The 26,674-nt window shown below is 42.1% G+C and overlaps 1 protein-coding gene across 8 annotated transcripts in view; it reads right to left on the bottom strand.

The window, feature by feature from the left end:
- The window catches only part of RIC8B (RIC8 guanine nucleotide exchange factor B), a 121,893-nt gene extending 107,363 nt beyond the window's left edge, over positions 1-14,530 (bottom strand). For all 8 annotated transcript variants that reach the window (XR_014017095.1, XR_014017096.1, XR_014017097.1 and 5 more), the window contains exons 1-2: positions 14,339-14,530; positions 6,793-6,840 (exon numbers count right to left, since the gene is read on the bottom strand). Coding sequence is in view for 3 of the 8 variants with exons in the window: in XM_081249655.1 (XP_081105781.1) it covers positions 6,793-6,840; positions 14,339-14,422 (132 nt within the window). In the remaining 5 variants the exon portion in view is untranslated. The remainder of the gene's footprint in view (positions 1-6,792; positions 6,841-14,338) is intronic.
- Positions 14,531-26,674: the final 12,144 nt, after the last annotated feature.

The raw sequence follows: 26,674 nt of genomic DNA on the forward strand, positions 1-26,674 counted from the left end.
ACTCCAGTTATGTGTATGTTGGTATATTAATGTTGTCTCATATTTCTCTGAGGTGTTCATTTTCTTTATTCTTTTTCCTCAGTTTTTTACCTTGTTTACACTATTGATTTATCTTCAAGTTTGCTTATTCCTTCTTCTGCCAGTGTGAACCCAGTGTTGGGCCTCTTTAGTGATTTTTTTTTTCAGTTACTGTACTTTTCATTTCCAAAATTTCCATTTGGTTCTTTTTCTTTTTAATAATTTCTATCTTTGTATTGATATTCTTTATTTGATGTGACATTGTCATCAAACCTTGTATTACTTCTTTAAATATGGTTTCCTTCAGTTTTCTGAATATATTTATAATGACTACTTTGAAGTCTGTCTGTTAAATCCAACATCTAGTCATTCTCACAGGCAGTTTCCATTGCCTGCTTTTTCCCCAGTGCACAGCTCATTCTTTCCTGTTTCTCTGCATGGCTTTTTTTTTTTTTTTTTTGAAACTGGACATTTTAGATAATATATTATATCAACATTGGGTAATGCTTATACCCTCCAAGATTTGCTATTGTTATTTTTTTATTTGCTCAGTGACTGGCTGAATTATTTTAGTTAAGCATATTTTCCTCCTCCTCCCTGCAGATGTAGCTCCTCATAGGGCTCACCCTTTTGTATGCCACAGTCATCCTGGGATAACAGTGGCTTTGGCAGGCCTCTCTTTGACTTTCTCTTTCCCTGACCACACCCAGCTGTTAAGCTCCACTAACTGCAGGCTGATTGATCTATTGTCTTCAACAATGTCCTGTGGCATAAACTGCTCTGCAAACTGAGCCAATTTATTAGGACTCTTTTGAAGAGACAGTTCCTGAGGTAAGTATTTAAGATTTGTTCTAACTACAGGAGGGTTCCTCCCAGCTGTCTTTCCTACTTTCTTTCTAGCAAACTACCTAGCCTTCTGGTTCGCCTTATATCTCCAATGAATCTGTCAATCTCCTCCCAGTTGCCTTTCACCACAACCTGTACTTTCAGGCAGGAACTTCACACTGTTGCAAATTAAGTTGGTTCCTTTCGGGAGAGATTCAGAGCTCACTGTTATAAGCTCTGCTTGTTCCTCTGGGCAAAATTCCTGAGCCTGGTTCTGATGCTGAGCATGCTTCTTTCTGGGTGACACCTCCTTGAGAGCTCAACTGGAGAGGACAGGGGAGCAGCAGACCCAGAACTCCTCAGCTGGCCTCCTCCAGGGTGGAAGCTGTGTCCCACCAGCCAGGGCGAGTGCAACTGGGGCCCTAATATTCTCAATGGTGCCCTACCCAAGGTAGAGCCTCTGTCCCATGAGTGGGGATTGGGTGAAAGAAGGGAGACCCCACCTCTTGGCTATATTCACCCAGAATTTTGTCCCAGCGACATGTAGCTCAGGCAGGATGAGAAGTGCTGACCTTACCCCTGTCTCTACTGGGTAGATAGCCTTCCAACTGAGAGCTGAGGGAAGTGGGAGCTCCGTGTTCTTGGCTGCATCACTTTGGAGGAGAGTTTCCATCTCTCTCCACTGAGAGTGGGAAGACAGGGAACAGGTCTCAGTTCAAATCCCACAGACTTTCACTCTTCTGACTGAGTTTTAGTTGATTGTCCTGAATAAGTGTTCCTTTATTGACTGCATGCTCTTAGGACTATTTCCAAAGACTTTAAATGGCTGTTTTTTAAAAATAACCAGTTTCATTGGGGAGCAGGTCCATAAAGCTCTCACACTGTCGTGGCTGGAAGCAAAACTTCTTGATGAGTTTTTTATATGAGAAAAAGGATCCAAAACTCTAAAGTGTAAATCAGAGATACTACTCTTAACATTCCCAGGCAGAAATCCTAAAAAGTGATCCATACAGAGATCATGTATGGACTGCCACATCTATGGCTTACTAAATCAGAGGGGCTGTTCTGTTCTTTCTTCCCATATTTAGTCCTTCAATACCTTGGCAAAACATCTAAAATAAAAAATGGAGTCTGAAATGAAGTTTAAATTGTTTCATTTTTGAACTACTGTGAGGCATTCATCCTGGCCTATGATATAATTCAGGCTTCTAGTCAGGTTTTATGCCAGATCCAGCTGGACAGAAACTTTAAAAAGTAAAAGTTTTAGAACGCTTTTGGTAGTGTGTGTGTTTGTGTGTTTTAAAGAAATCAAGATGTTAAAAAGGATTATCTTTATAAAGTTATTGGTTTCTAAATGAGAATTGTACTTGCATCATATATCAAAGTATTCCCTAAGGTGAAGACATCAAATAAAATTTGAGTCAAATTTGCAAGACACACAAAGCTCATTTTGTTTAGTGAAAACTGGAGTTTAACAATTTCAAATAACTAAACTAAGTGTAAAAGGCTTTCAGAACAAGCATCCATGCCTCAAGCTATTCCTAAGCATGGATTCACAGTATAGGATTGATGGTTCTATCTTGGCACATTTTCCTTGGGAGACTCTAATATGGAAAATTACCCATTCATTTTCTATAGTCGACAATAGCAACCCTCAGTATGCATCCGTAGCTGAGAAAGCACCAAACCAAACACCATAGGAAAATAGCCAACTTAGGAACTAAGGCCTAACGCAAGACCTGGCACACAGGAATTACTGAAAAAATATTTGTGGACTACAGAGATCTCTACTAATATGCCAAGTACATCCAACTTTGGGGGAAAAAAGTAAAAAGAAGAAATATTTCAAATGGTAGAATGGACTTTTGTGTTCAAATAAATTTATTTCACTCCATAAACTGGCTCCACAAGTGATACTATCTCCAAACCTAGTAACATTTTTATGTTCCCCCAAAAGGAATGTGTAAGATAATCACAAAGGCCCAATTTTAAAGAAAATAAATGATTAAAAAGTATATTGGTCTTTGCTTATGCCCCCAATCACACTACTATAAAAGAATATATTATCACATATAATATGTAATTATCATATTCTTATATCATTATCATTTACTATAACAGAAAAGTTCAAAATACAGAAAAGAGAAATTAAAATATAATCCACAGTAATAATACTAAGCCACTGTTTTAGTGAATTTCCTTGTAGACATTCTTCTTTGCATAGTTTTTATTAGTTTTACACGGTTGTGATCATTCTGTATGAATACTTTTGTATTCTGCTTTTTCAGTAAACAACATTATGAAATGTGCTTGAGATTCTGCTCTCTAGTTAAGAGAATATCAAACTCAAAACCAAACCGTATGTACAAGTTATAGGAATTCTGGCCTCCACTCAAGCTCCAAGTCCCCTTTATTCATTTAACAGGTGTTTATTATAGGTGCCTATTTTGTGCCACATGCAGTGCTGGGGACTGAAAATACAAAGAAAAGTAAGCCAGAATTTTTGTCCTCAAAGAGTTCTCAACTCAGTAATTACTCTCTGCCTTCACAGAAGTATGAGCTTACCTATTTGAGTTTGAAGTTAATGAAATAAACGCTTGAAATTTATTTTTAACTTCACTCTTCTGAGGAAAATTACTAAATACATAAAGGTTTATCTCAGACAACAACTGAAGTTTTCTGCATTTAATATGGTTGTATTCTTATCGTACAGGTGAAAGAGCTGCAATTCTTTTAATCACTTTATGACAGTATTTTTCAACATTTATTGCAATTAGTTCTCTTTATTGGTCTTGAGATCAGTTGTATTTTAGAAACCAATATAAGAGCTTTCATTTCCTCAAGCTGTAAATTTTCAGATTATTCATCATAACTCCCTCCATCCTACATATTTGCATGGTATATGTTTATGTGCTGGTAGATAATCATAGCCACCAACTGAGGTAGAGAAGATGTAAAGCAAACGCTTCAATAAGCACAGGTGCTTATACCCAAATATATCATGAGCCACATGCACCTGGAACTATTTGCATTCTATGCACAAACATTAGCAATTGTATCTGACTTTACTTCTCTGGAAAAATTTAAGCATTCCTAGTTGGTAATTTCCTTTGATATTTTCCAGTTTAAGTCTAGTTGCCTAAATGGTGTCTCAAGGTATGAAATAAGGGATAAAACAAGGTACTGAGTCGTAATTTCAAACCTTCTGAGATATACCTCAAGTGGTAATGAGTGGGAGCCATGGAGCACTGAGCAGTGAAGGAGCTGCACACAATAGCCAGAAAACCTGTTCTCTATTCGAGGCTCCACCACTTACGAGTGATATGAGTGTTAACAAGTTGTCATTAACATGAGCCTCAGTTTTCTTATCCATAAAACTGGGATGGTGATATTCTCACCATACTTACAACATTACTGTATTACTAATGAAAAGCAAATCTTTCTAAAAATGCAAAATGCTACGTGTTAGGACTTAGGTCTAAGGATCATTACTTTATAACCAATTCCTACAAAGTTCGTATAATCACGTTTTATTTTTTGAAAGGCTCTATTTCCTTACATTTACTTATAGGTTGCCACAAGGTTTTACATAGAGAGGTGTGTTTTTCAGAGCAACAGCACCTGTAGTTTATTGAAAGGGGCGCTGCTGTTACCAAGGAGCTGCTGGTAGAAGGCTCCAGAGACATGTTTAGGAAAGAGAAAAAGAGAACTAGGGCAGCAAAACAAACTGGATGGTAATTTGAGTTCCTCTTATTTCAAGATTGGGTTTAATGTTGGAGACATGCCTACTATTCCATGCCTCTCTACACTGAGAACTTAAAAGGCTGTTAGGATGTGGAGCCTTTAGAGAAGTCCAATAATTTTGATTTCAAAGTCTTTTTAAGGACTTAGGCATGAAGAGTCTCTAATGGTTTTAACCCTTGGAGACTGAAATAGTTTTGTTTGCCAATGTTTTTCCATTAATGAAGATTACCTAGCTAGGTCCCTAATGACTTTTGTTTATATCAGACCTCCCAGGAAGCAGCAATCTACACGTAATACTGAAAGTAACACTAGTACAGTAGTTACTGTCACCAAAGATTTAAAAGGCAGTAAAAGAAAATACTTGGAAAATGTAAGGTTTTGCTACTATCCTACAGGAAACAAACATGCTTTATTAATAACTGTGTGGGAAATTTTTTTCCCTTAACTGAACGTCATATGGCGTGGGGGTGGGGGGAATCTCTGTCTTCATAAACTTATTTTGATCAGTAAAAGCACTACCAAAGATTCTAGTGTCAGATTCACAAGGCACCACGGAATCTATATAGTACGGATCCTCCCAACTAAACCAAATAGCAGCTGCCTTCCTAGCCTGAATACTATCATAAGTATATTAAAAACATGTTCTTTTTAACACCTTGTTTCTTTTTTCTTTTCATGTAACTCTCTCTCCCATTAGCACTAACAGTCTTTCTCCTGCTCCCTCTTCCTCCATCTTTACCACAGCACAATATTCCATTATGCAAATGTACACAAGTTCCTGCAAATATTCCCTAATTGCTGGAGGCTTTATTGTTTCCAATCATCTGCTACTATGTACAATGCTTCAGTGAATAACTTTGTTTACTTTATTTCAATCTGTCCACAGAATAGATCTAAAAGTGACACTGCTTGGTCAAAGGGCAAAATACATCTGTAATTTTGGTACATACCGCCAGTATATGCAAAGGTAGGAAGTAGGAAACAGAAGGGATGTGTATGTGTATGTAACTGGAAACATTTCATATTGCTAGAGCATAAATTACAAGGGAGAGAAGCAACCAACAGGCTGCAAAAAGTAGGCACACTTCAGATCACTGAGCATCTAGGTCATGTTAAGAAGCTTGAACTTTATTCTATAGATAAAGAAAGTTACTCAAGGGTTTTAAGGCTGGGCATGACACAGTCAGATTGTTGTTATAGAATTATAGACAATGGACTGGAAGGGCATATAACTGGAAAAAGAAGGGATAGTTAGGAAACTGGTACAGCAATCCAGATGAAGGACTGAGCTAGGGCCGGGGTTAAGGAGAGAACGTACTGAGAAATCTTAAGAGGCAAAGTGAGCAGGATGTAGACAGTAAATATGGGGGTGGAGGTGAATAGAGGGATGATTTCAAGGTATGATCAAACCACTACCAGCAAAGCACCGGATTCAAGCTATTTCTCCAGCAGCAATAATATGTTTACAGATTCTGTCATGCTCTCTTACCTGGTCTTAGCATTTGTGAGGCCAGGGATAGCGGTATAGGGCCCCGCAAACAGACAGGCAGAACTGGTGAGCTTCTCCTTGAGCATCATGCTCTAATCAACTAAGTAAAGCAACCACGGGCGACCCCAATAGGCCAACATGATATTTAATAGCTCTATCCCTGATGCACCCTCTCATAATAACTCCTCTATTAGTAAGCCTCTTGACCCCATTTTCCTCTTTGCCCATGAAGTCAGTGACCAAGACAATTGCTGACAACATAAATAACTGCCAGCACAGGGAACAGTATGTGGTTGAGGGGCAGCTGCATGAATAACTGTTTTTCCAAAACTTAACCCAAAGCCAAGCTTTACTGTAAACCCAATATTACAATATTAGCAATGCATTTTTGGCAGCCTGCAGTCCTGCCACTAAACAAAGTTAATCGCTGGAGATGAGAAGATATGGAGGAGAGTCCCCTCTGAACCCTTCCCATTCCCCTGATTTATGCAAGTGTAATGGTCCTATGGGGATGGAGCAGGAGGGTGTTATGTGCAATCCATACTAAACCTGGCACTTGTCTTTATTCTCAGTTTCTAAAAACCAAACTGAAGGGAAACTGAAAAGTAAACTATCAGATGAAATCAAGTCCACTGTTTATCAAGTCCGTGAATGAAATACATACACATACACACACACACACACACACACACACACAGAGTAACACCAAGGCTTACCTTTCTTTTATCTTCATCTGTTGATTCAAATTTGAAAGTAGCCCTATGCTGAAGAGGGAAAAAAGGGAAACAATGTCATTTTAAATACACAGATTTTTGATTTTGCTATGTTTAAAAATACCTAATGTCTGTAAAAAAGTTGAGACATATCATGTCTCAAAGTTCTTATTAAAGTAAGAGAGGCATGTAAGCAAATAAATGTAAAGCAGTACAAAAGACTAAAGCAAAAATATATACAGAAGAGACATAGTACTGAGCCACTAACTACCCAGGGAAATCTGGAATTCTTTGCATATAGTACAGAGCATTTGAGCTGGACCTTGAGAGATGAATAGGAGTTTGCCAGGCAAATGGAAAGCATTCTAGGGATGGAAACAAAGGCTCCTCTGTGAAGTGGTATGATGTATTTGTAAAATAAGCAGCTCTGTCAGAGTGAAACACAGGACACATGTTAGGGGATGAGAGGAGTGGAGAAAGATGAGAATGGGAAAGTAGACTGGACAATATTAATTCCAGAAGGATCTTCCAATGTTGCTGAGGAGTTTGTACTTTCTTTATCATATGCAATAAGAAATCACCAGAGAATTCTAGACAGGGAAGAAATTGATAGACTGGCATTTCAGAAAAGTAATTCTGTAAGAATGAGAGTTTAAATCATGGCTCCACCACTTATTAGTTAAGCAAGTAACAAATTATAACCGTATTTCCCATGTGAAAAGAGGGGGTACCTAGTTCACAAAGCTGCCGTGAGGGTTAAAACAGCTACGACATATAATGTACCATCTCAGTGCCTGGCAGATAGTAAACACTCAGTAACTATTAGGATGATAATAATGATGAGCCAATGATATTGAGGAAATATAATTGAAAGAAAAGAATGTCATGACTCTCCTGAAATGACTGGCAACACTGTATTTTCCACTCTGTAGCTGAAATAGAGAATGGAGTAAGTTGAGTTGTCCACTGCCAGAGAGTGATGGTACCCAAAAAATAGAGCATAAAGTTCCTCAATCTCTTCTCAAGGTTTTTTCAAGAGAACCAAGTGCTCTTATGGATCCTAAGTTTTCATTTAAAAAAATCTTTACTGAACATCTCTCTGCCTTTCCTTTGTATTTCTCATTGGCAACATGGCAACCCACCAGGAGTTAAACACAGTAAGTACTAAAGATATCATCATTACAGGTGGTTCTGCATTGACAGCTTCGCAGAAGAAGCAATTTTTGAAATTAAATGAGATGGAGAAATGTTGACAGAGAAGCAGTTCTGAAAGTAAGAAATGGTCAGAGGGAAGACTTAGAGGTAATAGAGAAGGGCCATTTGAGGAAACCTAAGAGAAGCTGCCTCACATACCGTTTGCAAAACAATTAAAATGGATGTCAGGTGGTAAGGCCTTGGATTTAAAAATTTATACCTGAATTGACATACAGGTGACAGGCAACCAGGGGAAGACTCTGAAGGAGGTGTGAACTCATTCTGGAAGAATATTTTGGGTGGTAGTTTACAGGCCAGATCAAAGAAGAGCAAGACTGAGGACATAAAGCCCTCTGAGAAATGGGCATCAATAATCCAGAAGTGATATTGCTGGAGGCAGTATAAATTGACACCAACTTCAAAAATGAAAGTGGGGCTTCCCTGGTGGCGCAGTGGTTGAGAGTCCGCCTGCCGATGCAGGGGACACGGGTTCGTGCCCTGGTCCGGGAAGATCCCACATGCCACGGAGCGGCTAGGCCCGTGAGCCATGGCCACTGAGGCTGCGCGTCCAGAGCCTGTGCTCCGCAACGGGAGAGGCCACAACAGTGAGTGGCTCGCATACAGGAAAAAAAAAAAAAAAAAAATGGCTAAAAAGTTCTGTAACAACATGAAAAATTATTTATGATGGCAGTAAGTGGAAAAATAGTAAAACATCAAACTGTATGTCTATGATGACAGTACCTACATAAATGTATGGATGATTTCAAACAAAGGCTTGAGTGTTAAAATGCAAAAATAAAAACAACTATATAGGGTTGGTGGAATTGCTGGTGATTCCTTTGACAAAACTCATTGTTGGTACATTATAATTAAAAGAAAAATTTTTTATAAAAGGTAAATAGATTAATGAATGAGCAAGGAAAGAAAGAAAAGAAGAAAAGGAAGGAAGAAACAACAAAGACTATAACTTAGGAATTTACAGACCCAAGGTTTAGTAAAAACTAATATTGAATAAAAGATCAAGAATTAGTAGATTGTATGGTTATAAACTGAAGCTTAGTAAAGGTTCACTACAAATGAAAACACATAATTGCACTTAGAAACAAGAAGCTTAATTTTTGCTATTATATGTGAAATATTAACTCCACAGATTATCTGGAATAAATGTACCTAGTTGCCAATGTAATAGTTCTCCTAAACTTTTTTTTTTTTTTTTGCATTTATGGTAAGGGAACAGAAAAAGAAATCATCTTTTGGAAAGCCCCTCGTTAAGTTATAAAAATATCTTTTAAAAGGTTTCTACATAGAATTAAATCTCTCAAGGTGATAATTTAGAATAGTATCAAGGACTAATTTTTCTTTTTCTTTTTTTTTTTTTGCGGTACGCGGGCCTCTCTCACTGTTGTGGCCTCTTCCTTTGCGGAGCACAGGCTCCGGACGCGCAGGCCCAGCGGCCACGGCTCACGGGCCCAGCCGCTCCGCGGCACGTGGGATCTTCCCGGACGGGGGCACGAACCCGTGTCCCCTGCATCGGCAGGCGGACTCTCAACCACTGTGCCACCAGGGAAGCCCTATTTTTCTTTTTAAATGCAAGGCTGATCCTGTTACAAAACCGCAACATTTAAAAAAAAAAAAAAAGAAATAAAGGAAGGAAGGAAAACAAGCTTTCAAAAGCCCTAACTAACATGAGGGCTTAATTTAATTAGCAAATATACTGGTATTGTGAGGCAATACAAATTGAATTTAGAATATGCCAATCCAGTCAGAAGCAACCTCGAAGTGTAAAACAAAAAGTCCTCTTACATGGTCCAGGATATTTATATATCCTATTCAAATGTGGAGGCTGTACTTCTAGAACTGTCCCAATATTAGGTCCCTATCAATCAGGTTCTTCTAGCACATAAATAAAGACCTCTTCTAGCACATAAATAAAGACCTCACTGCTATCAGTGTTGTTTTCCTCTCTTATGAGGACTACTCTCAGAGACCTACATACCTGTCTGTATCTTAAATAACTTTTACCTTTCATTTGGCCATAAACTTGCCACACTTCCATAATGGAATCCAACTGGAGCTTGCTAAGGGGTAATCATATGTCTAGGTGGCCTCTACGGCCACCAAGCCACCTCTCTGGTTATCAACATAGTTGATGATGACGCTAGGCCTCAGTTTCTTCTATTAATTGAGAGTGTTGGACCCAATTATCTTTGAGGTTCCTTCTTGTCTAAATACCCTGGATTCAAGGAACTAAAATACTACTATGCACCTCAAGGCTCTTGATCACTGTTTGTTGTTGATAATCATAATGATGCCAACAAATCTCTCTACTAAATCTGTTAGCAGAACAAGCCCTAGGAGAGGAGAAGAAGCTTGGACAGCCTAGACTAGAGCAATATATACTTCCCACATTAATAACTCATTCTATTATTGGAGTGGGGTGACTGGGACCCAACAGTAGCCAAAGGAAATAGTCCTGAAAACGCTTTCTCTTCTGTGCTCAATAACACAGAATAGACAGTGGAAAGCCAACAGGGCCTTGCAAAAAGAGCCCTGGATATTGAATCTGAAGACTAGGTCTGCCACTTCTAGCTACGTGCCCTAAGGCCTGTAGACCGTTACTTTGTCTTTCTGAACCTCAATTTCCTAGTCCCGAACAAAAGGGAGAATACTTCAGTCACCCTCATAAGTTTTAATATGTGATGACATGTGAAAGCACGTAGGATAATACACAGTACATAGCAGGCACTCAATAAATGCTATTAGATGAATTGAAAGTGAAAAAGAACAACCACTCTTCCTATTTTTAAAAAATACTTTCCTATGCTGAGTCAACTTGCATTATGCCCTTGAGAAACAGACAAGTTTCATTTTTTTCTAGGATAGATAGATCTTCCTTCTCCCCAAGACAAGAAGGGTCAGTGAATGAAGGAAGAAATCTTGAAAATTAGAATCTCCTTAACACAGTAGAAATTAGATGTTACCTGGAGCCAGACGCGTAAATGTTACTTTAAACATGGTACAAGGTATTTTGCTAACCATTAAAAAGTGTACGGGTCAAGGAAAAAGAGAAAGAATGGAGTATATTCTCTAATTTTTTTTTATCAGACTACGTCAACTCCATGCCACATGCTTAATCCCTGACTTTTTTGTTCAAAACTAACAGTTATGGGTTTTTCTTCAGTGCCAGGCACTGTTCTAAATGATTTACACATATAAGTGATTTAATCCTGACAACAAACCTATGATGTGGGTACTATTATTATCCCTGTTTGGCAGATGAGGAAACTGAGACACAGCAAAGTTAAGTACCTTGCTCTATGCCACGCGGATGGTAAGCCGGGGATCAGAGTTGAGGCAGTCTGGCTCCAGAACCTGTGCTCTTGTCGCAGGACCTCTTGAGCACCTTGACCATTAGTGAATGCCTCCTACATGCATTATGCACAGCGTTCGGCATTATACTTCACTTAATTCAGGTCTCATAATAACTCAGGTGATAGAACCCTATGTTACAGATAAGGAAACTGGGACTCAGCCTTAAAATAACTTGTCCATAGTCATGACACTAATAAATGGCAGATCTGAACCAAGATTTATCTGACTCCAAATTCCACCTTCTTTCCATTATACTTGCTGCCTTCTTTTGAGAACGACGAACCAATCATTCTCTCTCTACATCATTCATTTCCCTTCTTGGTTAGACTCCTCAATGTCCCATAATCACTTCACTCTAAACATTTCCCAAATCCATGTTTCCAGATAAGGTAAATGAGGCACGTGGTAATACCCAGGTGCTTTTTCAGGGTTTCAGACTCCATTTCCCATAGAGCAGGGCAATTTAATTCCACCTCCCCACTCTTACTGCCAGACCACTGCAATCATGCTTCCCCTTCTTCTTCATCTGCCTCTAGTGTCTCCTGCCTTGAGGGGCAAAGCCCCACTGCCAACATAAAACTCAGCTATTTTCTTTGTACTCTGGACCTACTATAATCAGCATTAAACATGAGAGCTCTTCTCTGAAGGAGCTGGCCGCGCCGGTCCACGTCAAGACACAGCATTCTCAAGCGTGGTCCCCAAAATACCACCCCATACAATACACACTGGGCATTACAACTTTAAAGCCATTCCCAATGTGAAAGGAGAGCTGGGGATGTCCAGAACTTAAGCTCTAACAGCACTTGGCCAGGAGTGGTAAGTGGAAACCAACCTGGAGGGAGATCAAGGAGAGGAAGAGATAAACCGGAGGAAGCAAATCTGGAGTTCTAATTAGTTTAGCCATGAAGGGAAGGAGAAAATATTGGAGGAGGAGATAAGATCCAGTTCGAGGTTTTTTCCTCCTCCCTTCTGCATAGAAGAAAGTTCTATTTATTGCTGGATACCTGGGATATAATAAGTGCTAAATAAACACTAGTTGATTCAATACAACGGCCAAGTTTTCTGTTGTATTTCTTTCTTTTGAAAATCAGTTTGTAGCTGCCTCAAATCTTTTTTGGAAAGCAATTATAAATCAAGTTGAATGAATATACAGTCGGGCCTCCATATCTGCAGGTTCCACATCCGTAAATTCAACCAACCCTGGATCAAAAATATTTGGAAAAAAAATTGGAGAAAGTTCCAAAAAGCAAAACTTGAATTAACTGGCAACTAGCTACAAAGTATGTGCATTGTATTTACAACTATTTACATAGCATTTACATTGTATTATTAGTAACCTAGAGATGATTTAAACTATAAGGGACGATGTGTGTAGGTTATATGCAAATACTATGCCATTTTATATAAGGGACTTAAGCATCCATGGATTTTGGTATCCATGGGGGAGCTATAGGGTCCTGAAACCAATCCCCTGCAGATACCAAGGGATGACTGTAATCTCCACAATATGTACATCTGTGCATTAAATGAATTTCTCCTAAATTACGCAGATATGCAACAGTAAAGCAAATCAGAAAGTGAGGAAGCTAAGATATGAATAGAACTGAATCCATGCATCCTCCCAAAGAAAGCAGCATAGTACTGTAAAAGAGCAGTCAGAAAACCTAGATTCAAATCTCAGCCCCATCTCTCAATGACTGTGTGCACTTGAGGTAACATCATCCTAAATTTTATCGTTTGTGAAATGGGAATACCACCACTTTCCTCACAGGATTGTTGGGAAGATTAAATGGGAGTGAAGGTGCCTTACTTTTTGATCTTCTCCACATAGAGCAGAAATGGCATACTGGCAGCTTAACAATACAAAGTGTATGGAAGTGCAGTGGTGGGCACACAGCAAACACAGAAATACAGAAAGGGAAATTATGAATGGAGGCAAATGAAAGGAAGAAAGATGTTATATCTAGGGTGTGACATGGTGTTGGGTGTGTTTTCACAGAAGTCAGTTATTCCTATAAAGTGGTCTTCTAAATGGAAGAATAAAGGTGTGGTATGTTACCTTCAAGAGTGAGCCTATAAAACTCCTGGAAGGTAAAGTAATGGAGAGCTAACGGGTCTTGCTTCAAGAAACATTCAGAGAAGTGACTGGGATATATAAGATATCTTTTTACTGCAGAGTTGTAAAGTGGAAAGAATAATACCTAGGTTGGAATCCCAGCTCAGAAGTACGACCTTGGGCAAGTTACTTAACCGATCTAGAATCTCAATGGCAAAATGCAGATAAAACCTCACAGGATTGCTGTCAAGATTGAAGGAGATAATGGATGGGAAAGCTGTTAATGTGATACAAACAACAGGTATTATTAGGAGTTAGTCTGCCCCCAGTTACAACATAGTACGTCCATGAACTTGGCGTGATTTCAGTTCCTAGTGCCTCGGTTTTCTCATCTATAAAATGGGGAGGATGATGCTATCTGCCCTATAAACTCTCTGAGAATCAAGTTGGACCATATATATGAGACATCACGCCTTGAAAACTGTACGGTCCTGTACGTATATAAGGAACTGCCATCGAGGCCGATACGTTTTATGCATGTCAAGGCCCGTGTTTATACACAGAAACACGTTATTTTTAAGCTATGCAGGTGAGGAGGACTCGCGTGCATTTATGCATCCATGAGAGGGGCACAGACGCACGCTCACGGATTCCGGGGGTGTGACTTGCACGCTTGAGAAGAGGACCGTGGGACAAACTGCTGGGCCGGAATCAGAGGGGTGGGCGCCAGGGTGGGGGCAGGGGGGGATACAGGATGCACAGATGGAAAAGGCTGGGGGCACAAACACGCATGCCCAAGCCGGAAACGTTTTCAGGGGAGAGCAATGCGCATCCCCGGAATGAGGGGGGTTGGGAGGGATGCGATGTGCAAGCCCGGGGGGCGGCCCGAGGGTGCTATACCGCACGTCCGGGGCCAGGGCTCTTTACCTTATCGCTGTAATCCCTCAGGACCCGCTCGATAGCCCCCGCCTCGCCGGCCCGGACGATGTAGAGGGCGCGCTCCTCATCCATGGCCGCAGGTGCGGGGGAGCCGCGGCCGCTCTGCGCGCCCAAGCCGCTGCCTCCAGGTAAACGCCTCGCGCCCCCGCTCGCTCGCTCGCTTCTTCCCAGCTTCCTTCCTTCCCTCCTTCCCTCCCTCCCTCTGCCTCCAACCCGCCAGCCTCCGCCCGGACAGGCCCGACGTCACCGCCCCTCAACTTTCACCCCGCGACGTCACCGGTCCCCCAGCAACCGGCGCCTCGCGGCCACCCCCGACAAGGCCCAGGACTCGGTAGAGGCCTGGCGAACGGCCTGAGGGGGTAGTCAGGCCCAGGGCCCTGCTAGCTCTCCTGCCTCTCCCTCCCTCGGAGAAGACTCCAGCCTTTTAAGTGTGCTTTCACAGACAGACCTGTTCTCTCCTGACCCTCCTCTATGAATCATTCTCCTCAGCTGACGAGAGCGACCCGGCTCTTCCCCGCCCCTCAAAGAGCCAGCAGCTAAATGGACTACAATTCCCTGCGTGCAATGGGGTCATTCCACTCTTCCATCTAACTTACCGGAGTGCCGAATGGCATGTCGGGATTAGTAGTCATCCAGCGGGAAAGACTTCCCTCCAAAGGCATGCTGGGAACTGTGGTCCTGCGAAGGCCGGAAACCGGAGTCCGGCGGCCGCCTGAGGCCAGCGGCCCAGAGACCGTTAGGGGGAGGGCCTAAGCATCGGCTCTGCCTCCTTTTTGTTCCTTACGGAGCTGACCGTCCTGCTCGAGCCTTTGCTGGTTGGACTGGTTGACAGCCGCGAAGACTGGCACCCCTTGGTGGGAACTGTCATGCACCGGGTTAATTCCCTCTTTTCTCGTTTAGCGGTTTCGGTCTCTTTGAAATTCTTTCCTGCCTTCCTTGTTTGCGGTCATGCTATGTATTCAGCTACAATAATGGGGGAAATTGCAGGCAGTTCTCGGATAAAAAGGGGACTCGGCGGTTTTTTGCCTTAATAATAATAGCCGCCTTGTATCGCGTGCCGCCGAGACTGCAGACTCAGAGTTAGGTGATTTCTCACGACACTTGAGATTTTTGTGGAACTGTAGGAACCCGAATAGGTTAAGTAATTTGTCCTAAGTCACATAGCCAGTAAATGGGGAATTCGAGATTTGTATCAGCGTCTTTTCCCAAAGGCAGCTGCTCTACAACCGCCGGTAAATGTGATAATACGGATATACTAGTAATGGTAGTGATGGTGGTGATGATGATGGAGGCTCACATTTGCTCAGTGTTCGCTACATGCAGACATTCTGTTACATACTTTACCTGTGTTATCTCAGTCAATTCCTCACAAATTAAGTCAGCAAATATTTGAGCATCTATGCTGTGCCAGGCACTGTTCAATACCGTTCAATACTGTTCAGTATGTTTACAGTGGACTCAAAATGAAGTCCCTGCTGTTGTGGAGCTTCCATTTTAGTGCTTAACCCTATGAGGGAGGTACTATTCTCATTTTAATATGAGGAAACTGAGTAGTGGATAAGTTAATAGATTAATTTACCGAGGTTGCAGAATTTGGAAACTGAATTTGAACTTGGAACCTATCTATGCTCTTTCTGCTCTCCCAAGCTATTTGCTAGAGAGTGGATGAATTCTCCAAGTAACTTTCAGTTTTCCATTCCAAGCAGCCTTTACCAGAATCATCTTTCATGCCAGCCCTGCTTGCCTCTCCCTCTTGAGCTGTGCTAAAGAGGAATTCGAGGGGGCAAAAATTTATTCATCTAATAATTACTGAGTTTTTTCTATGTGTCAGACATTGTGCTAGGCTCTGAGAACTTAGAAATAAAAACAAGTATGCAATCTGAGCTCATGGAGCTTTTGGTCTTTCTGTGGATTAGACTTTTCACACAGCAAACCTTTATTGAGCATATTTGTTGAGCCAGGTATTGGGGTAAGTGCTGTGTCCATAATAAAGTCAGAAAGATTTTTTTTTTTTTTTTTGCGGTACGTGGGCCTCTCACTGTTGTGGCCTCTCCCGTTTTGGAGCACAGGCTCCGGAAGCGCAAGCTCCGCTCACGGGCCCAGCCGCTCTGCGGCGGCATATGGGATCCTCCCGGACCGGGGCACGAACCCGTGTCCCCTGCATCGGCAGGCAGACTCCCAACCACTGCGCCAGCAGGGAAGCCCAGTCAGAAAGATTTTAATCTATCTCTTTACAAAGCACGTTCATGGAAAGGTCACGGTATAGTAAGCTGTATTCCTTAGCTAATAGTAATATCTTCCAGTTATTTTTTTAATCATTTACAAAACATTTTAATATACACCTTCTCAGTGGATCATTGAGGAAGGTATTGTTCCCATTTACATATAGGAAATCAGGCTCAGATTAGTTAAATTACACCAACTGGGACTCACACTGAGAGCTGTAATGTAAAATATTCGGGTGCTTACTCTCTGTCCAGTACTGTACTACGTGCTTTTTGGGTAACCATATATTTATTTTTGGAGCAAGGGCTCCTGTGCAGGATACTAACAAGCATAAAGTATCTGAGTAGAGATGTTTCTTTTAAAGAGGGTCTTATACACATGTGTTTGAAATGCCTGTTTACCAGAAATAGGCTATGTTTTTAGGCTCCAACCCTGTACTTCTAAAAAGAGATTTAAAAAATGTGAAACCGCATGAATTAATGGCTTGGGAAATTGTACTTTAGTAAATCTTAATTAAGCACCAATATTCTGATTTTATAAATCAAAAGGATCTTTGACTCTAATTCAAGTCATCCTTTGACCACTGACGAGACTCTGGTCCCAGAAAAATTAAATGACTTGTCCAAAATCAATAGTTAAAAGCAGACTCCGGGACTAGAGCCTAGACTAGCTAAATCCTGGGTCACTACATCACTTTACCTCCCTGAATATTTAGTTATGTGATACTTTCAGTGACTAGAGTCTCTGGTCCAGCGGTAACTCCAGTTCCTGTTGATTCTTGCGTGGCTTGGTGCCAAGGAATTAGGATTTAGAGCCTGGGTAATCAAAGCAACAAATATTTATTCAAAAGTCACTGCTCTGAGATGTAGTAATATAGTTCTGTACATATATATGAATAGTGCTTTACTGTTCTCAAAATATCTCCGCGTAGATCATCTGATTTAATCCTTGTAATAGCTGAAAAATGCAAGGTCAGTAGGACAGGCACTATCTTCCTTTTTATAAAGAAAAGGGAAGTTCAGTGTGTTGATTAGCTTGCTCATAAGCAATAAGTGTGCTAATAAGTGGTATAGTTAAGGGCTAGAAACACTCTGGGCTTTGATAGCATAAAATGTTATGAGCTTATAGGTCAGGGCCAATGAAAAACCCTGCAACTAGTTACTAGTCATTTATTTTCGACTTTGATATATCCTGCGGTGGCATTTCCTCTGCCGTGACAATGGACTAGTTGGAATGTGCCCAATTGAGGGTCTTAAAGGAGCACCTGGTGCTAACAGCTTTTAGAATCCAAATCTTTCACATGTAATACTTTTTATACATTTTCTTTAGAAGAAAGCAGAAATTAAAAAACTAAACAGCTTGGTCTAGTCGCTACAGCTCCAGAACTGGAGTTCAGAGAATTTCGCTAATTCAAGATACAAACTGTCACTCAACAACCACTGTGCCACTATGTGAGGCTACTCTCTCAATCTCTCTTAAGCCATGGCGTCCTCAGCTGTAAAATAAAGGGACTGATCCAGATAGAATCTTGGTTCTCTCTCAGTTCTAAAATTTTGTGATTCTAAGGACAACAAAACCACATTTGAACATGCTTATTCTTTAGACAAATCTGTTAATGAGAGTGAGGTTGTACATATCAATGTGTGCAAATCAAAATATCAATATGATACGTGCAAATCATTGCTTGGGCATACCTGCAAGGATTCGGATTCAGTTGATCTGTGGTGAGGCCTGGGTATTGGTAGTTTTAAAAGCTTCCCGGTTGATTCGAATGAACAGCCAGGGTTGAGAACCACTGGACTAATATTCTGGTAGAATATCCACCACTGAACTAATTTTGCTAGACTAACAAACTTAGGTGCACGTGACTCACTAATTAGTCTTTGAGAAATCAGAAAAATATAGCAAGGTAAACGTTATCTTAATTTCATTTTCTATCAAGAATGAAGTCTCCCTTTTGTAGCAAAGTTAATTAACATGATTTGTACCTTTAACAAATATTTGGTGCTCATTGGAGCACAGCATTGTCTTAGGTACCATAAAAAAGAAAAACAGTAAAATCAATTGATCCTGTTCTTTGGGGATATAAAAAACATCCAGGCAATCAGCAAATCGTTTCTACTGATAGGTAGGGACAAATTAAATGTAAATATTATGCAAATCAAAGTAAGATAAACATTGATGGAAGAAGAGTAATCAGAGAAGCCTTCTTGGAGAAGGAGAACTATATAGAGAATAGTACAGAGAGCCTAGAGGGCTAGCAGATAAGAGGAAATGCCAGGAGAGAAGTTCAGGAGGCCAAAACTAATGAAACACTTGTTGAGAAAATGATAACCAACTTGGTTGAATTTGAAAGCCAGCAAGGGAGATTCCTTAGAGGTCAATTGGTCAGTGGGATAAGGAAAAATTAAATCTGAGAGACACTGCATTATCACTTTTGACTCTATAACCAGCCAATCCAACTTGAGCTTACAACATGTTACATTCCTGAAAACTATCTCACAATACCATACGACACAAATAGAACTGGGAGACAGAAAACGGTCTGTTGCCGACTGGTGTCAAACCCTTGTGCACATTATTTTAATTTCTCAGGATCTTATTTATAAAATTAGAGTTTAATTAGATGACTTCAGAGCTTTTTTTTTTTTTAACTCTTAGAAATTTATGACTACTTGATCCAGGCTTTCAGCACCTTTATGAGGTTCCTCCATAGTATTCCCAGTATTCTATTTGCTAAAATTGAGCCCATGCTGTTAGTCCTTGGCAAATGTACCTATAGTTGTTCAATACTGATTGACTATCCACAGTGGGGCTCTTAAATTAAGCACACAAAATGGGCGCTGCCCTTTGGGAGTTTTTATTTATCCAAGAGCTGGAATGTGGGTCGGACCTATTTGCATCTCACTGGCTTGGAATCCCATCCAAACACCTCTTGGGAAAACCCAGCGCTTTGGGTGGCAATGCTGTAATGTGGCGAAAGAAGTTGGACTGGGAATTGGAAAACCTGGTTTTTAGTCCAAACTCACTGTGTGAGTCTCAGAAGCCCATCATTTGTCAAATTCCTTAAAACCCTTCTGGCAACCAGTTTTTTGTATCTCAGAGGAAGACTTGAAAGCCAAAGGACTCTACTTGCCCTCTTTGAGCATTGATTTTCTCAACTGTGATGAACATAATAATATCTACTTTGCAGGATGTCTTTAGGGTTAAAGGAGATGGCTGTCAGAGTGGCCAGCACAGCAGACCTGGCATGGAGTAGCCACTCAAATGTTAGCTGAACTGGAATACAAAATGCAACCTCCCTCACAGTGATGTTGGAAGATGTGGGGACAAAGGTCATGTTATTGCTATCGATGCACAAATGCTTGAGTTTTGCTGTTGCTGATGTTGTTTTTAAGAACAGAAAAGGAATTCCAACACACTGCTTTGATCTTTAAACCTTGAAGTTAATGTCTTTAACACTGACACGCTTTGACATAAGACAATTTGGGGATAGTGACTGTCATATATGTGTGTATGTAAGTAAGGAGCCTAAAACACTACACACACACACACACACACACACACACACACACACACACACACACACACACACACACACACACCCCATATCGATGTCTTTGCAATTAAGCTTTTGAGATTCACATGTCAGAGGAAATATATTCTCACAGCCCTTCTTCCCGTCACTCCCTTTTTAGCTCTGTATGCAGTAAAGCATTAATTTACTTACCAACATTTGACTAAACTCTTAAGGTCCAACCCTAGGAGGAGGTGGCAGTGGACAAAGGATTATTGTCATTCATCATCAACACATTTTAGTCTTCCCCTGCAGTTGCCTATGAAGGATTAGCATTTCCCTGAAAGGAGGAGGACAGAATAAATTGCATCTCCCGCCAAAGAACTGCCAGCTCCTTTCAGCTGGGGGCACATACCGGGAGCTTTTCCCATATTAGTCAGCTTTATCTCAACTTTTGGGCAGTGCCTGCATCTGACTTTCATGGGTTTCAGGGTCAGTCAAAACAGAATTGTAGGGCTGTCGAGGTCAGAGGCCACTGCTGTCAAAGGGTAGTGACCTGAACAGCAAGAGGGAGCCAGCGCCCCCCTCCACCCCCTCCAATGACTTCATTCTAGTGAATACTTGGCTCATTGCACCTCCCCTGCAGAGCTTTTTTTTTTGACCTAGTAATAAAAATCCTCCTGTGACCTGGTATTTTTTCTTACATTATTATTTTCTTTTGTTCCTGTTTCTCTATAGAATGACCAAGTCTTGGTCCTTCATAACGTATTGGTTTGTATGTACCCTGGGAAGTGATGGAGGGAAAGCTGGTCTGCTGTTAACTTACAGTGAGTGGATGGCACCTCAGGTGCAGCTTACAATCTGCTTCCATTTAACACACAAAACTTTCCCAGAACCTCTGAAACTCTCTTCAACCCCAGCAGATTCTCTTACCGCGGTCAAGGTTGATTTAAAAACTGCAAAGCCGCTTAGGAGAGAGGAATGGGGGTGGGGTGGGGCGGAAACAAAAGTAGGAAGGAGGAAGAAGGCAGGGCGCTATAGCAGAAAGAGCACAGGCTCTGGGAGTGGGGCAACGAAGTTTCCACATCCCAGCTCTGCCATTTACTGTGTATGATTCTGGCAGGGCACTAAACTGCTCAGAGCCTCTGTCTCCCCACCTGTAAAGAGAAATGAGTACACCACTGACACTTCTCAAGGAGGTTTTGAGAAGTGGAGATGATGCCTCTGATGGGCCTGGCACGCAGCAGATCCCCCCGGAACGGGAACCTCCATGGAGTGAGGCAGAACTGTTTCAGGAATGGACCATATGTCACTCAGTGTGAGATGAGGAAAGCGTGTCTCATTTAAAGCTTGTCCTTCTGTCTTGACTACATTTCAGTTCTTAAGGAGACATTTTGCAGTTTGTTTCCAAGAGGTGTAGCCCGGGCCAAGACATTTCGGATTCCATCTCCGGTGGGGGCATCGTTTGGCAGTTCTTTGAGAATTCACTCTTCTGAACTTCTCTCAGTGGCTTTCCCTTCTAACAGGAGACTATTTTAAATATCAAGGATCAGCACTGCAGCTGCTTCTGAGGCTGATGCTCTCACCCCTGCTGTCCCGGTCAGACCTCGTTATTTTTCGTAATAGTTCTTAAAACAACTGGTTTTAGCTCTGGAGGCATTTATGATGACAAACGGAGGAATAAAACTGGGGAGCCCTATTTCTCCCGCCCACCCTCTCTCTTCACCCACACTCTTTTCCTAGCAACAGCTCTTTTCTCAACTCTTGGGCCTACGTCTTCCGTCCCACCTACACCAGTAGCAGCAAAATATGGGGGTGAGAAGGCTGGAGTGGGGGGTGGTCGAGGTGCAGGAGGAGGAATGGGGGAAGAGCTTCAGGGAGGAGGCTGATGAAGCACAAAAGGTTCTGACCTCCTTGGAAGAAGAGGAAACCACAAGGGCTGGCTTAGCTTGGGAGGCTGCCAAGGAACTGAAGCAGAGAAGGGCCAGGTTAGGAGGGCAGGCGGCAGAGTGGTAGGGAGGTGGGCTGGGCTGAAGGACAAACAGAACAGTACAGTCAGGGAAAGGTTTGTCAGCTGGGGGGAAACTGTGAACGGTGTGGATGACTGGCATCTGCCACTCTGTAAAAAAGAAACTTGGGGTGCCTATTCGGGGAAGAGCAGTCCCTGGATCTTAGAACTTCAAGGTGGAAGCGGTGGTGTTTCTCAACCCTGGCTGCATATTAGAATCATCTGGGGAGCTTAAAAGGCTACTGATTCCCCATCACATTCCAGGTCAAGTATTGACTGTGGGTGGGTCCTACCTATCAGTATTTTTATAAAGTTGACAGAATAACTCTGACGGGCAGCCAGGGTTGAGAACTGCTGAAGTCCAGTCCTACTTAGAGCAGGAATGTCCCTTCTATAACATCTCTGGTGGAACCAAGATTTAATCTCAGTTCTACCTCACTTTGAAGCCAGTAAGTACATCCACCTTTTTTCTTTTAAGCTTCCTATGATGATGATGTGCATACTTCAGACTCTTGACTAAGTCTGAACTCTGAGCTTCAAGAGATCCACAGCTGCCCCTCCCCACACTCTTTCCCCTGTAATAAAGGGAGACTAGCCCCTTACCGAGATTTTTTAAAGAATCTTTCGATTCTGCCTTTAAGGGGTATGAGAAGCTGGGACAAACAGCCTGTTTGTTTTTGCTCTTTCCTTCTCCAGATTCACTTCAGACATTTTTTTGTTTTTTGCGGCACGCGGGCCTCTCACTGCTGGGGCCTCTCCCGCTGCGGAGCACAGGCTCCGGACGTGCAGGCTCAGCGGCCGTGACCCACGGGCCCAGCCGCTCCGCGGCACGTGGGATCCTCCCGGACCGGGGCACGAACCCGTGTCCCCTGCATCGGCAGGCGGACTCCCAAACACTGCGCCACCAGGGAAGCCCCCACTTCAGACATTTTGATTGATGTCACTTTAAAGCAAATATTCAGGACAAGTCTGGAGGGAGGGGGAAATAGCAGGAGACTGCCATCCCCAGTGGAGTCGTGCAAGAGGGGATGGGGTTGGATACGAGGAAGAGGTGTTGCTTGGTGATGGTGGTGCAGGTAGATGGGACTCAGCTCCTGGGCATGAACCGCAGCCCGTTTCTTCAGCACCAGCTGGTGGAGCCGTCGCCTTCTCTCTCATTGCTGCCTTCCTGAATCACTGCCCAGCTGCCAGTCTGTTCTTTGTTTTCCCTAAGCTGTCCACCCTCCTCACCCAGATCTGCCCGCCCTGGTCCATCAGCACACAGACTATAATTCAGGATGTCACAGTCATAGAGCATAGAGGTCCGCTCGAGGTCCAGTGGGGAGGTGACCCCTCCAAGGTCACATGGTGGTGAAGCCACGGCTCCCTTTCAGTTCTCTTTCCATGATTTCGGCCCCTCTCCTCAGTGAGGTTGGGCTCACTCGATGGCAGACATTTTTGATTGGTCTGTAACTGGGTTGCTGTCTCCGAGGGGCCACAGATCCCCTTTCTTTCCAGATCTGGGCTATACTAGAGGCCTGACAAGGACACAGCAGGATGGGTGCCTAGGACGCCACAGGCCTGTGACGTGGGCGAGCCATCCTGGCTGCTGTTCATGACTTCAGCCAGCTTCAAGCTGGCCAAGTCCTTTTCAGAGAGAGTCCTGAAGAGGGCAGGGTCCCTTTATTGCCAAGACTCCTCTGTGCGCCCTCTGACAAGCGGCTGGCCCCGCTCCCAGCTGCCGGCCTTGCCCATTCCCTTCCTGGTGGCTGGCTGGGGGCCACCAGAGGGAGAGAAGATGCAGCTGAGTCACGAGCTCACAGCAGCTGTTGTCTTCTCCTAATCAGATCCCTCTGTGTTCTGAAGTGGAAGCTTTAGAACAATTGGGAACATAAGCAGTATGCTAAACTCCCAAGATATGGGGACCTTGTGCTCTGGAGAGGGCGCCCAGTGGCCACTTGCCTCATCTGAAGCTGCCTCCTTCCTCCTACGGCACTGATGACTCCCGGTTCTCCGCTGTGCTGTGACGAGGAGGCCCTTATTCTCTCCTCTGCAGAGTTCCTCGAGCACCCACTCTGTTGTCTGGGATTCAGGCCCTTGTTGATCGTGACTATTTTTGCCTAAATATCTGTGCATTTAAAGAGCTTGTGGTTGTTACTCGTACATGGGTGTTTACTCTGTGCTGCTGCTACCTGGCTAGAGAATTTGGCAATTGCTTAGTTTTTTGTACTTAGTAGGTCGAAAGTCAGACTAACTACACCCATTCGTTTGTGGAGCATGAGCTTTGGATTGCAGGAGAGCAATAGGTCTGGTTATTCTCAGGCTTATTTTCAGTGACTAAATATGAAATTTTATTCGTCCTCTCCCTTATTTGCCTCATATAAGGCCAACTAATAATGGACCTTGGCTGAAAGAGCAAACTAAGTTACCATCAGAGAGTGAAATCCAACATCTGCTTTCTTTTGGTAGAACAACATAGCTAATTTTTTTTTAAAGGGGATGCTATGTAAAATGTATAATTTTAATCCTAAAATTAAAATTTCAGGTATAAGTATGTTATGTAATAGCAAGTAAGAGCTTGGCTTTAAAAATAAATCTTTCAAAATGCAAATTGAGTTGTCAAATTCTCATGCCTTTTAGTTAAAATAGTCACTACTGCCATTTCTGGAAATCTGTGGCTCTGAATTTCTCATGGATCCTAGACTCTTAACATTTGGGCAAAACATTTAATCATTTTCCCTCTGTGTCCTCACTTCCCAACCCTAGAATCAAAATGCAGTTTTGGAGAAGAATTTGTTGGTACTTACTAAGTATTTAGTACTGTTACTGTTCTGTGCTAGAAGTTTATTGGCATTTAAAGCACTGTGCTTGAAATATCTTTACAACCAGTGATCATTAAAGCATAATGAACTAAGTACCAGGGGACCTCTTAATGATGCTGGTATTGAAGAATAATATTCCCTGCAAGAGCTGAAAGGCTCCTGCCCTTGGCTGACGCTAGCCATCATGAAGACTTCAGGTAAGTCCTTGTATGTAAAACTGGTTCCCTACATCAGGCTGTGGGTGCTAAAGCATCGTTTAAGGACTGCATGTGTGGCCTATCCACATTTTAATGATGACAAGATCACGGGGAGCTGGATAAGCACAACCACAGAAGACCACTTAGTTTTGTTTCGCCTACTTATACCCTAAGTATTCAGAATGTCATTTATATTACACACACACACAGGTCATTATCAAATACAAAATGAAAATGAAGAAAGCAGGTCATTCCAATACTTTTTATTTGAGTGTGAAACCATTCATATCTCGCACAACTGTACAGATAAAACTATTTCCATTTTAGCTGTAGATGTGATTATCACACTGAGTGGTGTGACCAAATATTTTATTTACAGAACAACTGCTAAAACATCCGATGTCACGTTTCCATTTATTTCTTACCCATAGGGTAATAGGTCCACCATAGTTTTTTGGTGTTTTTTATAATACAGAAAGAAAACCTATGTTAATCTCTAACAAACCTCACAAACTGCTACAAATCTAACAGAAAAATGCCTACGAAAAGATTTTCCAAAAGTACAATACATTTTTATTTCCACACATACACAGTATAGTATAGGTTCAAAGGCACAGCTTTGAGTTTTTTCTATCAAAGTGTCGGAAATTTTTATAGTCTTATGAAGGAACCATGGAAGTCATTTTCACACTTGGTGCTTGGTAAGTTAAAAGTTTGGTCCATTCAGTTTCACAGAGTTAATACAGCAGAGCTGAGTATGATGCTCAATGCCATAAATCCACATTCTCACAGAACTTTAAAAACCCCTCTCCTGCCTTCTGCTGACACTAGCCATTGTGCAAACTTAGGACAAATACTTGCGTGTAGAAGAACCGGTCCCCTACAAACCTCACTCAACTTAAGGCATACAGAACAGGCCTCTTCCTTCCCCCTAAACAGTGCTTACATTCCAAGGCAATGCAGGTACTGTGACAGACATAAGTGTAACAGGGAATCTAGAGTTTCCAGATACCTCCACTTAGCCCTGGTGCTCCAGGAAGCAGTGATGACACCACCAGGAAGAAGGGATGCTTAGGACATATCTGAGGGGGCTGTCTGTTGTACAGTAAGATGACAGCCAGATGGAAAGGTGAATGCTCTTGGTTAAATTATGTGCCCATCCAAAAGCACAAACCAGATTCCGTCTCCAGTATCCACCCTTCAAGACTAAAGAGCTTCTGTCAACAGGAAAATAGGTAATTGACTGGCAATGGTTGCCAACATAAAGTGAAGGCATGGAACAGAGGGAAAAGGCACAGGTCGGCCTGCCCGAGATAGTGCTCTATACAAACAGTCCAGTCTGGCTTGGCTACAGGAACCCAACCTCACTGACTCTTAGTGAGTCCCGTTTCTGAACTAAAGTTTATTCATCCCACACTGAATCCCAGCCTCATGTTCATTAAGGAAAATGGATGCCTAGGAATAGTCCAGGAGTTATGATGTATTGAGATAAAATTCTTCTGGGGGTGGGTGTTGAGTTTATTATTATTATTAATAATAATTATTAATATTAAATATGGATTTCTATGAAAGCAG

The sequence above is a fragment of the Mesoplodon bidens genome, assembly GCF_964165515.1.
Source record: "Mesoplodon bidens genome assembly, chromosome: 11".
In the NCBI taxonomy this organism is placed as follows: Eukaryota; Metazoa; Chordata; class Mammalia; order Artiodactyla; family Ziphiidae; genus Mesoplodon; species Mesoplodon bidens.